This window comes from Crocodylus porosus, unplaced genomic scaffold (assembly GCF_001723895.1).
Source record: "Crocodylus porosus isolate Cpor-Errol unplaced genomic scaffold, CroPor_comp1, whole genome shotgun sequence".
NCBI lineage: Eukaryota > Metazoa > Chordata > Crocodylia > Crocodylidae > Crocodylus > Crocodylus porosus.
In genome coordinates, this window is record NW_017728917.1 from 14830852 (window position 1) to 14846820 (window position 15969).

The window sequence follows — 15969 nt, forward strand, 5'->3', positions numbered from 1 at the left end:
TGACGCAGAGGCTGTGCCCGTTGCTCCCTCCCATCGACAGCTACCGATGCCCCTTTCCTCCCCGCCTGCATCCGATCCCTTCCGGACTTGCAGCTGTCACCACGTACCGTGGCACCGAAATCCACGTGCATGGTACACTGAAATTCAACATCCTTCCTTGCGTTTGTCTCTGAACCGACTGCCTGCTGTTCTCCTGCGGCAACCCCTCCTTCTCCTCTGAGAGTCAATAACACACTGAGGCTTTTGGAAACCCTGATCGCGCCCCCGCTCCAGCGCCTCTTTCCTGGCCTGCATGGGGAAGCCCCTCCATGCTGCTCATGGTCCTGGCTGCCTTTGCGGGCCCTTTTCTAGTCACAAGTTTGAAATCAGTTCCTCGTTCCTAATATTAATGATGGAAAAGGAACCAGGACAGGGACAGAGGGCCGGGCTGCAACCCTGTCCTTGTGAGCCCTGGCTGTGGTCTCGCCCTTGGGGCCTCGTTTACACTTCTTCTATCACACAGGGCTTGTCTGTGCCAGGGTGTCTCAGAGCCTGTGGAGACGCTTCCCCTTGGCAATGGCCCCGAGGCCTGCCTGCATGTGGGAGCTGCCCCATCCCTCTGAGGGCAGGAGAACCACTCCGCCGCCATTTTGAACAGCGCGGGCCCTCAGGTGAGGCTGGGCCCATCGATCACTCGGCGTTCCCCCGCCGCCATGTTGGACGCTGCGGTTCCGCCCTCAGGTGAAGCCGGGCCCATCGATGACTCGGCGTTCCCCCGCCGCCATGTTGGACGCTGTCGTGCCGCCCTCAGGTGAGATGATCCGCAGCGCGGGCTGGGTGCGGGCGGTGCCGCAGGTCCCGCCTCTCGCGGTTGAGCGGGAGCTAAGCAGGGCTAGGCACGGTCATTATGTGGATGGGAGACCGGGGGGTCGGGTTTGCCCCCTCCCCTAGGAAAACCGCCCGTGCAGTCCTCAATGGCCTTTCCCCTTCTTGGCTGGGATCAGGCCTGCACAGAGGTGGGCAGTACCCACCCGGCCCGTTTTGTCCCCATGTTTCCCTGCCCCGTCTCGTCTGGCATTGTGAGGGGCCCCACCGGGCATGTAATGGTGTCAATTTCACTGAATCCCTATCAGGAGAGCCCCCTCTCGCTATTGGGGTCTCTCGCTCTGTGCATGTCACCAGACTGACTCCACAGAAGGGCAGTCAAGCATCCACTAAATGGGGATAACTCTTAAACTGTATGGGGAGGGGGGCTTCGTTTCAACTAATGCCAGCCCTCCCTTAGCGATACCCCTGACCAGTGTGTACTGGTGTGAAGGGACGCTGACATTGCCGAGGCAATTGATCACTCAGGATTTAGAAAACCAGCGCTGGTCACGCCTCCCTGTCGCTTTAGACTATCCAGTCCCAAAGATAGGAAGGTGAAGGGGATGAAGTACAGTCCTGTGTATGGTAGACCAGAGGCTGATAAAGCCATGCTCAATAGTAAGAGTTGTCAACAGGAAAACATTTTCCTGGGCTACAGCTGAGGGGGTTGGAAAGCCTCTTCTTCCCTACATCCCCCTCCTAAGAAACCTTGGGTGGAGGCCTCAGCCTTGACCGCAGGGTGCTCGCACGTCTGGAGTACAGTTATTTATACAGGCTTTTTTTATTTCTGCTACAAGAAAACATAACCACTTTGCCTCTCTCATCACTTGCCTATCACATGAAGTTTTGGCACGGAGAATCAGTACATGAAGGCTGCCATAAAATTTCCCATAAAACGTCGTTACTCTCAACTGAGAGATGAGTTGTGGGATGTTGAACACTGGTGCCCTGTTTTAAAAGCCGTAATAGTGAAGACTAGATTGAAAGGGGAAAATAAACATTACAACGATAACATTTTCCAGAAATTAATATGCTGTCAGATTGCTTTATTTGTAGAACAAGGTAGTAAGTAGTATAGTACCTGGAAACTTATAAATGATTAATTCATCATGATGTCAATTAAGTAACTTAATATAGTTACTAGGTAATTTGCCCATTAAAAAAAAATCTACTGATTGAGCAGACTTTCAGCATTTTTAACCAATAAGTGACTTGATTATAAACATGGTGTGGCATACGGTCTAATACAATTCATGCATGAGAATACTGGTAGGCAGCGTTAAAGCAATACAGTCAAAATATTAATCACAGTTGGATAGCATGCTATGAGTATCTTAGCTTCTAAACTGCAATGTAATCACCAAAATTAACATTATTTTTGCAGCTACATATGGCAAATAATTTCTAATTGTTTTTAAAGTGCATCTGACAGAACGCTAATCAGGAAATTAGTATCAGTTGAATAGAAAAATAGAAGACATAAGCACCCAAGAAACATGATCACAGTTCCCTAAAACGGCATTGCCATAAATTTCCAGTCAAGTGATGCTCTTTAAGGTCCTGATCCTGTAAACATGAGTAACTTACATGTGTAAATGTGTGCAAGATCGGAGATGAAGCTTGTTAGTTCATGCGAGATCATGTGCAAGTTTGACTGATTTTAGTGGTTCCTGGTTTTGAAAGAATAGTACAGCGACTAACCTAGTTACCGAGGTAAGTTATGCTAAATGCTTCCCAGTAGGCATACTGCTAGCAAAATTATTTCAGAATGCAAAGAAATAGAATGGCGTCAGAAATCATCTTAAATTCAGGGAATGAGTATTTGTAAGAATTTAGATGCAGCTGGGTATCATGCAAACTTGTATACTAGAGGTGCAGTTTTGCCCTCAACTTCTTTCAGGACAGTTGACACCTCTTGGAACTGGGTTCTAGAGTAGCATTTGGGAATTGAATGGGTATATGCTAAGCAAATTTTGAGGTGCAAACTACCATTAACTTCCATTGACTCATGAGAACACTGAAGACGTAGCAGGCAGCTAGTGAATAGTACTTACAAAAAAAAAAAGAAAAGTACTGCTTAAAGAGCAACAGCATTGATCACTTCTTGAAGCTAAATGATGTGTGGTAGCTCTTTGATACCAAAGAGTTACATGCTACTCTAAGTATTTTGGATTTGTGCTAATTAGCTTTTAAAATTATAGAGACATAGGAAGTAGAACTGGATTTTTATATGATTTTATTTGAAAATTATATCTGAAAATATGGATTCCTGTTTGATGATAGGGAAACCTTTTCTTTCTTTTTTTGGCAGAATTTCATTTACAACAAACTTTTTTCTTACTTTCAGCAACATCGTTAAGTGTCTCATTGCTTATTTGAGCTGCTGAAATTATTTTCCAGCTGTGAAACATCTGCAAGAATGTTTAAAAATGAATATCAGGTAAAGCAGCGATAGCTATTCTTTCTGTTTCACCCATGGAAGAAACGAATGGAAGCTACAAACTGTGTAGCAAAAAAAGTGTTGTTGAAATTTTCTTGGATATTTAGTCATACAGTATCTTCTAATCCCTGTTTGCAAATATGGAAGTAATTTTCAACGTAACTGCCAGTAGTGTGGAATATAAAAATATCCAAGTTTGATGTTGCAGGAACCGTAGTTCATGCCACAGTCCTCTTACAGGCAAATGGTTCCATTAACTTCAAGTCTCTTGTCTGCAGTGGGTTTATTTCCCCCCATTTCATCCCTTATTCATTCAAAAGAAAATTGGGCCCGTGTTTTCATGAAACACCACTTTGAATCTTCACTGAATTTAATGATGAGTTAATGGGCTTGTTGTTTGGTTGTAAACCTTTAGTCAATTCTGTGAAGGTGCAAAGCTGGCATTCTTGGAGACCATCAGTTAAGTGTTTTCATGGAATATTGGGGAAAAAAACAAACCCTCCACAATATCAGCTATATTCATTTTACCTTTTTATTTAGTTTTTTTAGCTGGGTATGACTCAGAAAAATCCTTTTTTGTCTGAGTTGCAGAATTAAACACGTCTCTATAAAGCCATTCATCTGTTGCTTATTTAATTTTTTTTACATACCATGTAACTTTTTGCTCTTAAAAGGATAAAATAGTAAGAACAGTTGGTGTTTCTTTACTATATCCATGGTGTATTGGCTTTACTTAAGCATCAGTTCAAATATACAGTCAAATATCAAATGTGATGTGTGCTGTTTTTGGATTGATTAGAAGCTGGGATTAAGATTGGCATCAGAATTGTGGTCAGTAATATTTATATTGACTGTGGTTAGCCATTGTTTGGCAGTTTGCCCTCATGTGTTCAGCTTTTATCAGACTCCGCTCAGTGATGAAGCCATGTTCAACACTTGGATGGGGTGATGAATCTTTAAACTGTTTTTTTCACAGGGTGGCCAGTTTGTTGAAATATTCAGTGCTCAAGGCAAGAATCCAGGAGCAAAATGGAAGATCTTTGGCAGCCCATCAGCAATTTGGAAAGTAAGTTTTATGGGGAATTTGTAGGTCGCAGAGTATAAAACATCCAATAGTGTACTTGGAGTTCAAAATTAAAAGGTAATGAGGACTTTGGCCTGAGTATAGAAAAGTTGTCACTTGCAGTTCCATCATGATGACAGAATAAACGACCACTTAAATTTGCACTGTATGCCTATTTGCAAACTGGATTAGTCACAACTGCAGTTTTGTAGTTGAACTATTTCTAGTAGAAAAAAACAAAGTAGTTCTGTTATTCTAATATCTCTTGAGTCAAGTCTGGGCCAGTGGGTCACGAATTCGACACGTCGACACAGTCTATTCACAAAATATATGAATAAAAGGGACGCTTTATGGCATGTGTTTTTTTTCTAACATCTCTTAATTGTTCTGCGATTGACTGCCATGTATCATAGTGTAAATCCTGTTTGTCTTGAAAATAAAACTAAGCTAACCTTACATGTTGGCTATGTGTTATTGCGGGGATGACACTTGCTTTCTTCAGCGAGGAGGCAGCTATTATGTTTGTTTTGTACACTGTCCTGTTTTTGTAGGAGTTTGATAAGGAGGTCAAAGGCTTTATCTTTGTACTTGAGGGAAGCAGTCAAACGAACAAGATGCAGCTACCAAAGGAAGCGAGACAGACTCGTAAGTATCAAAACATTAAATATTTGAGATGTTATTAAAACTACTAAACCTATCTGCAATACTGTCTCTTAGTTTGGCCTCTTCTACTGTCAGTTAAATAAATGATGTCGCTGTTCCGCAAGGCAGTCATTACCAGTGAGCAGAAGGTTTAGAAATGCCACACACAATTAAGCATTTTGTAGCAGGAGTAAATTGTTACAGCTCCATTGTTATCACTTCATTTGTTCCATTCCTGACTCTTATTGTCTGACCTTGGGCAAATAACTTAGGGTCCAAGCCAGTGCTCATTCAAAGCAGCAAGTTGTTCAGTTAGTGCTAAATGGGATCATTAATCTATTTAATTTTATTCTTTAATTTAGTGATATTTTACCCACTTCAGAGATGTTTAGTGGCTTTATGGTAAAGGCCATTGTGAAAGATGCTATAGAGACCAAGGATAAAGTATTATGTTGGTTGCTTCCGATTTGCTTTTTACAGAAGAAATGTCTAAACCACTTCACTTTTAAAATTAGAATAGAAAATAGGAATGGATGAAAAGATTTTCAACAGCATGAAACTGTATTTTTACATAATTTCTCACTTTTTAAAAGTACTAAAGTAACTCTCATGGGTTCAGGGATTTTGGCAAGCAATTTTACAGACAGATATTTGTCTTCTGGCAGCTGGGTCCTGACCTGGGGTAGATTGGCATCATTCCATCAAACTCAGGGAAGAAATTCTGACTTACATTGTCTGGTATGTGATCTTAAATCAAATATACCAAATATATCTAATTCTGACTTTCATTGTTTGGTCTGAGATTTCCCACTGAATAAACCCAAACTGATCATCACAACTTTGGCTGCTAAAATATTCATATTTGTGTATAAGGATTTTGTCTTGCGGATTGAACATCAGCTTAGGCCCTTTTCTTGTAAGCTGATTCATAAGGACTGACCCATGTACCTGTTCAAAGGCCAACTGGATCCTAACACGTTATCAACACTAACAGATTACAAATAAACTTTATTTTCTAAAGGTATTACTTGCATTTTCCCCCCATAACTAGATTTTTTTTCCTATATGTGTCGTTCTATGGGTGGTAAAATACCACTGTCCCCTAATTTAAAAAGTGTTTAGAAATCTTATCTCATGAAGTCTCTGACAAGCATATATTCACTTTTCATGTTTCTTTTATTACCAAATTCATCCTTCAGGGTGAAATACTACCTTTGTGCAAAGGGTCTTACGAAGCTTTTAGCCCCATTTTAAGCCACTGTAAAGACTGTTAAAGGTCCAGTAGCAGAGCCCCTGCCAAAAGGTAAAACCCTGACGTGGAAGTCATACCCCCTTCCAGTAAGTCTGTGGCTGAACTAGAACTTGAAGTCAGGTCATTCCCCATCCATTTCCCTGTCCCCTAGAGCAGTTAGGTCCAAACTTTTTAGCAGGTATGCCGCAAATTGGCTGCACAGCCTATTTGAATGCCACTATGATCCTCATGCCCTGACAATCAGCTGCTCTACTTTCTGCTGTATCTGCCCCTGTGCTGCCTGTTCCTTCTCTGATCTGCTGCATGCCACGCACAGAGGTTGTCCATGCCACTTGTGGCATCTGTGCTACAGGTTGGCCATCCCTGCCCTAAACCAAAGATCAGCATCCTACAGCCTGTGGGCCACACCTAGCCTATAAAATTGGATATCAGCAGCATTTTGGTAGCAGACCAGATTGGTGGCATTTCAGCAGCAGGCGACTCACATCAGTGGCACCAGTGTTGGAAGGACTGGGCTGCACTACTTTGGCCTGCCGCTCCAAAACAGGTTGCCAACCCTTGCCCTAAACCATCCTTCCTACTATCTTAATTTTTGGTGATAACCTGAGTCAGAATGTGCTAGGCCTTTAAATTCCAGAATGAATTTGGAAAGTTAGCATTTAGAAAGGTGGAAAGACTGGGGACAAAGGTAGAGGTGGCAGAGCCTTCCTTGGGAGAACCTTGGTGTTTAGGACTTGGGCCTCTGACCATCATTTACTGGGTGGGCCTCTCTTTGCTGTTCTTAAGACAAGTCTGCAGTCTCCTTACATGTCAGTCTCTGCCTAGTAAGTCTGGCCTCATTGCAAAACTTTCTCCTCTTTGAGAAATAGTGACAGTGATCAGTCAGCTATCACGAAGCATAATGCCATTTATTGTCTGGGGACTCTGAATTCTGTGACAGGTCATGTCCCTCAACTTTTGGTAGCCTGCCAGAGTACCAGCAGGCAGGATGGAACAGTTCCCAGGGCCAGATCAGGCCTGTGGGCCATGTTTGACACTCCTCCTGTAAAGCAATATTTTACAGCTGTGCTAAACGTTCCAGATATTACCCATTAACCTCAGGAGATCCTGGCAGTTACGGATGCCACCTCATCAGGTCTTTGTCCCAGTCTGCATATCCCTTGACCTTGGCTCAGGGTTGCCTCTTTAAATCCTTCTCTTTTGTCCACTTATGTATACCAGGGCAAACCAGTGTACTCTGTTTCCCCAGGAGGTAAAACTTTCCTAGACTTGTTTATCAGCTGTGGGATTTGCATTAGTTACCCCTTGCTGAGCCAGGAACACAGAGCTACATAAGACTTACAGCAGCCATACAGTCATCTTTTTTAATGTTCACTGTGTTTAGAGCATCTACCAGATCTCAATATAATAGTCTTTGAAGTTTCTGTGCTTCCAAGGTCTTGCATCTGTCACACCTAGGAACAAGGCAGCCTCAGGGGACAGCTTTGCTAAGGTTTGTATTTTGCTATTTAAGACGGCAGTAGACAAACTAGAAAGAGAGTAAGTTTGCTTTTTTAATGCAAATCCTGTGTATGTAAAGTGAGTTGATAGAGCAGGATGGGGACTTGGGTCATTCATATAGATATTAACTAATGGTCTCCTATACAGTGGTTGTATGAATGTTTATTGTATCATTAAATATCTTCTGTGGGAGCTGTAATAACAAATGAAGCTATAGCAATGAGTTACCGAGTATTTTCATAAGGAAATAGTTTTCTGTAAATTATGCAATTTTTCATGTTTTTAAAACATTCTTTAAAATTATTGCTGCACTTAGTAGAATTCTTGGTAATGATTTTTTCCCTCCCCCCAAAAAAGTCCTTACGGAGACCTAGAAATTGGATCTTTTTCATTTCAACACGGTCATAGTTTGGGGAAGATGGTAATAATATCTGAAAGAACACCTGACTCTTCCCCCAAATAAAACTGGCACTGCAACAGTCAGAAAAAGTCTGCCCACGCTTCCGGCATGGTTATATGATCAGTTGTCTGATCAGCAGTATGGATTGTTTTCCACTATTGTCTGCTCAGGCAGCACTCAAGCTAAATTCAGAGGCAGTTATTTTCCTGTGAGCACACCACTAACCCAACTGCTTGTATCTGAAACTCTGTGGCAAGATGTAATGCCTGTATAAGGCCTATTGTAATGAACCAAGCTATGTGTGATTTAACTGCTTGCTTTTTTTTTTTTTTTTAACTGTAAGACAGTTAGTTATTTTAATTGGGTCAAACAGGAATCTTCTAATATATTTCTTGTACAGTGTCTTGTAATTACAAATTAATTTAACTTTTCTCAAGCATACACAATGAAGTAGTAAATGAGAAATTGTGAAGTCTGGTCCTGCACTAATGATTTAAAGATTAATTATTCTGATTTTACAAAGGAAATTCAGCACTATCTTTAGTATTATAAATATTACACTAATGAATCTTTATAAGAAATCCAACTTCAATTTTTTATTGGCAGTGCTAAAATAAACTGTTGTGACTTAAATTGAAGATTAAGAAGTAATGCATTGTGGAATCTCTGGGCTAAAAATAGATTTGGTTCTAAATTAACTCAGTATTACTGTTGTAATGTTGTTTGCAAATTTCCATCTGTTATCATTCCCTCTCCTTTGGGGTATGTGCTGCAAATATTTCAAATGTTGGTAAACTGAATTCAAATATACAAGTTGTCAGTAGCACTGAAAATTTTGCCATCTCTCCTTTATAGTGATCTAAAAACTTGTTAACATGGCATTTGATTCCCTCTCTGCACCACTAAAAGGCAAGTCATGGATGGAAGCTTGTGAGAATAGCTGGCCGAGATTAGCCATTTTTCCCAATTAGTCATCATAAACTTTTCACAAGGATTTGCAGACCCTGGCTTTCATCTTTGTCTCTCTTTGCACTGAATGTTGCTCTAAGTGTCTCTGGCCCTTCTCTCGCAATGACTCCACTGTACAGGTGCTCATTTCCTGAGTATATGTACGTGCTGTGCCCCGCCCCACCCTAGCTGAAGGACAGTCAAAGTCTTTGACCAGTCCTATCTAGCCACCTTTAACATAATTTATCACTCCTTTACTGTAGCATGGAGCCCTGTAACAGGGTTGCCATGCTCTTCCTGTCAGGATGTACTGCTAACTAAGGTCTGTCAAGACCTGGCTCAAATGATGCAGAATGCTCTTAACTTGTGACATGCAGAAATGTGCATTATATGGTTTTCTTTATTTTAACAGAAGGCAAACATTCATTCACCCTTACATCAGGGGTACCCTGCTCTTTCTGTCTGTTTATTCCCTGAAGCCCTTTCCATGGAATGTTTCAGGGATGTATTTGGTAGCCGTGTTGGTCTGTGACAAAAAGATGAAACATGGAAGATGCCAAATTTTGCCTGATTTTGGAGTTTTAAACTTCACTGCTGAACAACAAAGAAAGACTCCTCTAACTCCCTGCCTTTCTGCCATCTGACATCACTGGGGAAGGAATCCTGCCTTATGTGCATATCAAAGAGCAACTCGCACAAAAAACTCTCATGGACCCAGAGGAACAGATATTTAACTTCAGCTTCTTCTGTGCAAGATGAAGCTTATTTTCTATCCATGGGGGCTTTAACCATCTTTAATTTTCCCTAAGCCTGAGAAAGGGCACATGTGCCTGAAAGCTTGCAGCAAAAAGATAAATGTTTTGCAGTTTCTTAGCTGATCTAATAAAGGTATCATCTCTGAACCAGGAGTTTAGAGTTTTGCATTTCTTCTTGTCTCAGACCAACATGGCTGCCAAATACATCCCTACCTGCATAGGAGCACCTGTGTATTTCTGGAAGAGTAATACTGAGTGGAGAAGAGTACTTTGCTGCATGTTACTGAGAGATTTTATTTTGTTGCTTTGTAAGTTAAAGCCAAAACTTTAATACTACAAAACTATAATGGGTCATTCTGGTCTCAGTGGTCTAAAGGGGGGATGGTAGGTCTTGGGCAGCCTCCACTGTATCAGCAGAATTTGCTATAAATACATAATATTTTCATAGGCTTCTGGGGCTGAAATGAGTGTTGTTGGTCTTTGAGCCCTGTCCATTGCTGTCATGGGCACCCATGACATACAACACCTTTCATAAACTGATCAAGTTCTCTGATGATTTGAAACCTAACTTCTAGTGAAAATGTATTCAGGGTGCTTCATATGTAGTAAGCAACTGTCAGTCCTCTGGATCATGGTGTACATGTAAGAGGTCTAGTCAGATGCCGGATGAATTTGCTTGTACCAAACCCTGCGACTATCACACCACAGGACCTTTGACGTCTAGGCAAGAGTATGGAGAAATGGCGCCTGGCCAAGACCTACCATCCCCTGCTTTAGACCACTGAGACCAGAACCCAAAGACCAGACCAAGTCCAGATGTTCAGTGCCTCGCTGGGTGTAGCTTCTGACAGAGAGCAGCGGATCAGAACTAATAACAGATAAGGCCTAATGCCTCAGTAAGGGCACGTTTCTGTCAAGGTGATGTCACTTAGCCTTTCTCCAAACAAGTAGTACCCACAAGGCAGTAGGGGCTAGGGTTGTGAGGTGCCCTATACTCACTGGCTGTATTCTGGAGGTTGCAACATTATGGTATTTAATGGGAGCTACCCCTCCACCAGTAGCCCCACCACACCGCCCCCAGGCTCACCATTAGGCTGCAGTTTACAGTCATACCTGGGACCAACTTCATATGTAGATAGCAACAAACCAGCATAATCCTTACAGAACCAGTGAGAGGTAGGTAGTGTTATAGGTTGTTTATTTATGGTGAAAACTGAGAGGCTAAAAGGTTATGTGACTCTTTAAAGTGTATGCAGTTGTCAGTGGCCTAGGAGTAAAGACTGGTGACTTCTTATGTTCCAATCAAAGACATAACAAAATCAAAATGTTGGGAGTTAAAGCTAGAGAAACTCATTTCACATTTTAGAGCAATTGACTGCTGGAACAAATTCACAAGTTATGTGATGGACTCTCCATCACTAGAAATTTTCGCAAGAAGTTTGGATAGCTTTCTACAAGATACGCTGTAGCTCAGCCAGAACTTATGGACATATTGCCAGAACTGCTTGGTGAAATTGTTCTGCTCACGTTTTTATCAGGGGTCAGAATAGGAGCGCGTCTGTCTGCACTTTACACTAGCTTGCTCAGGAGCTGCTGTAGTACAGAGCTCTGCACAGGCTACAGAACCTGCCCAAGATTCTGCAAAAATACGTGGGTGGCTCCCCAACGCTCAGCTCCATGCTGCTGCAACTGCTGTTCATAGTAACTAAGCCAGCTAATTTACCTCTAGCCAGGATAATGCTCTGGCTAGCTCTGAGATATTGCTTTGATTTGCTGCCGTAAACTAAATAGTAAGCGCTGGAATAACTGTTGTCTTAAGCTCTGTGGTTGAGCTTTTTTTGTAAATTGGGGGGTGACCAGTGGTAGCACAGGAGCCAGACAGGTAAAAACAAAGAGCTGCTTTGAGCTACTGCTCAAAGGCTTTGAGCTTCTGTGTGGATGATCAGAGCTCATGCAGACCTCCTGAGACTCATGCGGCACTTGAGGCTAATGTTACTTTCTAGGCCTAAATCTCCTCCACAGTTCCATGAGGGGGCAACTGCCTCCCTTACTGAATCAGTAAGAACAAATAACAAATTTGGACTCGAGCCGTCTTGTGCTTGTAAGTATATGGCTTTTCCTGCACAGGGAATTGGCAGGACCCTATTGTTTGCTCTTCCAGTTAAGCTGTATTTTTACTGCCTTAAGCATGTGAATTAGATCTACCTCATCAAAGCCTCAGTTGCCCACACTTGTCATAATCTGGATTGCATTTTTGATAGATTGTTTTTGATTAAGTTCTTTAATAAAGTTTAAACTGTCTCAACAGTGAGAATAAGTTCCACATGCTTTTATGTAACATTGGTGTGAATCTGTTGTTTTGTTTTATGTGTCTTCCTGGGATACACTGAGTTTACATATGTTCACAACACAACGAAGAACTGTAAACAGAAGAAAAAAAAATAGTCCTTTTGTTTTCCTAAGAACTCCGCCAAAACCACAACTGGGACTTTTAAAACAGCACATTTATTATGGTTTGATTTGGTTTTCTTCAGTTCTTTTTTTCATTTCTTATATTGTGTGAACCTGGGGAAATAGTCTTACAGCAGTATGCCTATATATCTTTGAAATGTTAAATGGCAGTTCTTTGTGCAAGTATATCCTTAGTTATATGTCTGTGTCTTTTCTCTCTTTCTAGTTGGACTAATCCAGCGGTTTCTGGTACTTCAGATTTATGTACCATTGGGACAAGACTTCTCCACTGAATTACTGTAAGAAATGTAGAACACCCTAATATATTTTATGTATAGTAGACACTAGATCAATTGAACCACTATCGGAAGCTATTAATAGCAAGTAGTAGATTCTGTATTAAAGACTTTGTATCAAGTTAACCTGAAGTAATTAAGCTAATTTAATGATGACACCTCTATATACTGGTATTCCTCTGGGGAAAGGAAAGAAAGCAAATTCTGTTAACAAGAGTTAAAATAATGGAAACATACAGAGCAGATGGGGATCTAACCATATGCAAGGTACATAAATGGAAAAAGTGGTGCTTGAGATTCCTCTTGACATGCAGGAGAGAATCAGAAATGGTATGCATTAAATTAGTCTCCCCCAGCTGGGGAAGAGAGAAATCTGTTTAGTTTAAGAACATTTTTGTGTACTTCAGAGGGATTAAAAATAAAGGTGCTTGACTTTAGTAATTTGTTCAATTGTTCATGTAATCAATAATCTAGTACATTGGCACTTTCAGATGATTCATAAACTTTTCCAGTGTTGCCTATTGAAATGTCACTAGTTGTGGTTATCTATTGAAGTTGGATGGTGAACTTGACACAGATTCACTAAAAGAATCTGTCTTGAGCTCAAAGAATGTTCTTTTCTTCTGTAAACTGATTATTTACTTAGAAATTGGTGAAGGAAAGAGAGGAGAAGCTTCCTTCTTTGTGCCATTTCTCTCAGCTCACAAGGTAGCTCTACAACTAGACCACTAGTCTGAGAGATAACCTCATTATTAAAGGGAGTGCTTGCTTAGGCCAAGGTTTAGTGGATAATTCTGAGGGCCCTTCTATTCACCAGCCTGTTGCCAAGATCTAAAAACAAAGAAAAAGCTATCTAGGACCAAGACCAAAATTACTCCTCACAAAATAGGTTTCATTTATAATAGCAAATACACCATATGCAATATCAGACTTGTGCTATTCCCAGAGCTATACTACTATAATAAGAGATGCTGTTACACAAGCCTATGTCTGTAATACTGCAAGATCACATCTGCCAAATGGAAAAAGATGACAACTTTGTTATGAAATTTCATTTAAGTTTCTTTAGGGGAATTATAACTACTAGAGAGGTTGTAACAAGGCATATGTTTGTCCTAGTTTGGACCCTAATCAACTCCACTCTGTCCAAGACTATCGCCCCCTTTCCCTGTCCCAAAGAAAAGATGGTTTGTCTTTTTCCGGCTTGGTTCTAAAAGGTTTACTGACCTTGAAACAGAACTTAAGTACTTTGTCCCTAGATAATATTTAAACAAGAAATGTGAGTTTTATTCACCTCACATCAATAATAAAATAGTAAACACAGACAACAAGTGTGTAGGCATATTGCAAGACCAAGACATTTCAGAAAAGTTTAGATAAATAATACAAAATTATGTCGCTTGTATGAACAGCTCATGATAGATGCTACTGAGTTCCAGAAGCTGGAGGCAGAATTCTGAAGTGATGATTCTGAAGAAGAGTCGAGTAACAGCTTCCACGCATTTGTTACTTTTGGGATTTGCTTTTTGTTGTTTTGTTCATAATGAACTAAAACATTGAGGGATTTCTGTAACCTAATTTATTCCCTGAGGGATGGAGCCCTATCAGTTTTTCTTCAGTGCATTTTCACTTGCAAGGCCTTGAGCACAGAACCAGATTTGAAAGCTACATGTGTTCTGGGCTGCTCTGAAGTCAGTTTTGCTTGTCAGGACTGCAAGTGTCTCTTCTGAAACAGTTACCCTAGAACTACAGAAAAGGCTAGTTCTAATTGGTCTGTGACTATAAACTGTTTTATCCATCTCTGCTTTAGCACTAGCTAATGTACATATTTTTGGTATGTGGTAAAGACTCCAACAATACACCCCTGAGCACGTTTCAATAATATCTATAGCTAACATGCCTGATAGCCAGTTGCCTTTAGACTTTCTTGCTTATGACAAATTTTCCTGAGACTACAAAAAAAGGTTGGGAAAAAATTAAACAATAGGCCTCCTTTCTTGAATTCATATTCCCCGATTCTTATTCTTGGAGTTTGAATTTAAATTTTTGGCACAGTTTTGAGACAGTGTGGAAAGTGGCTCCCCTTTGTGGGCCACACAGGCAGCTAGCCAGATGTGAGGGATGAAGGAGTTCCCATGCAGCGGCAGCCATCCACCATCCCACGCAGCTGCCACTTCATTGATTCTGATAACCAGAATTTTTACATAACCAGCACCCTCCTTACCCCACTCGTGCCAGTTAACACAGCTTCTACTGTAATAAGTAGAACTCAAATATAAGAACCTGCCTCTTGTAAACCTGTTAGTCTCAAATTCTAATTACCATCACAATCTTGACCAGGTCTCCACTTCCAGTCTTCCCTTGTCTCTGGGCAATTTGCCCACTCCACTTACCTGCCATGCCTTGATGAAAATAAAGTTCAGCTGTTACTCGAGCGGAAGACTACCATTTGTATGCCCTGATGACTAGAGCTGTAAGTGCATACTTTGACCACCCCTGTACATGCCCCAACCTTTGCAGATGTTCCACTGTGTGTTACCTCTCTGGCCTAGGTCTGGAGCAAACTGGGCATATAGTTGTAGCTCTACCATACTACCCTGGAGGGCCACTCTCACACCACCCGTCTCACTGGGGTCCCATTCACTCTGCCAGCTCTCACCTGGCCTCTTTCATGCTGCACACTCTCCTGGGCCACATTCATACCACCTGGCCTCACCCAGCTTCCAACTTGTCTCTCCACACCTAGGTCAGCCCCGGCACAGTCTGTTGGGCATCTTCCACTGCCCTCACATGAACGTTTCCACTGCCCTCACATGAACAACTGTTAGCCTGCTTTACTCCTGGCCCCGCACTAGGCCTCCATGGCCCCATTGGGTCTTTTCCCTCTTCACTATGCCCCTCTCTTAGGGCCTCTACTCACTCACAGGACCTCTCTCTCTCTGTCACCCCTCTCTCACTGGGTCTGTACTCATGCCCCCAGGTTTTACCCTGCTGCCTGGGTGCAGCTCCAGGTCCTTCTTCTGGCCTGGACTCTGCCTTGGGGCTCTTAATGAACCTGGGCTCTCCCTGCTCTGCTGGAGCACCACCAGGGATGTGGGGCTGGGGTTATAAGGTGCCCTTTCCTGCCCTTCACTGAGGAGGTAACTGGCCTGGCATTTCCTGGGGGCTCCTATGCCACCAGAAGCCCCACAGGCTACCCTTCCTCGGCAGGGTGCAGTTTCACATCTTAACCAGGACAACAGGAGCCTCCACCTCCCCATAGCACTTCTCTTTACCTCCAAGTCCCCGAGCAGGAGCTCAGTCAGCTGATGTTGCTGCCTCCCTTGCTAGCAGCCAACTGCCCTCTTTATATAGCTGGCCTGCATTTGAAAATGGC

The 15969-nt window shown here is 42.0% G+C and overlaps 1 protein-coding gene across 9 annotated transcripts in view; it reads left to right on the plus strand.

Annotated features, from left to right (window-relative positions):
• The first annotated feature begins 640 nt into the window (after positions 1-640).
• The window catches only part of CUNH3orf67 (chromosome unknown C3orf67 homolog), a 116004-nt gene continuing 100675 nt past the window's right edge, over positions 641-15969 (plus strand). For 7 of the 9 annotated variants that reach the window (XM_019536742.1, XM_019536737.1, XM_019536746.1 and 4 more), the window contains exons 1-5: positions 641-720; positions 3194-3286; positions 4263-4352; positions 4901-4994; positions 12524-12596. In XM_019536742.1, the coding sequence (XP_019392287.1) occupies positions 3266-3286; positions 4263-4352; positions 4901-4994; positions 12524-12596 (278 nt within the window). In that variant the 5' untranslated portion in view covers positions 641-720; positions 3194-3265. Of the gene's footprint in view, positions 791-1883; positions 1909-3193; positions 3287-4262; positions 4353-4900; positions 4995-12523; positions 12597-15969 lie in introns of those variants that run through there. The other 2 variants (XM_019536738.1, XM_019536739.1) reach the window with 2 other exon arrangements.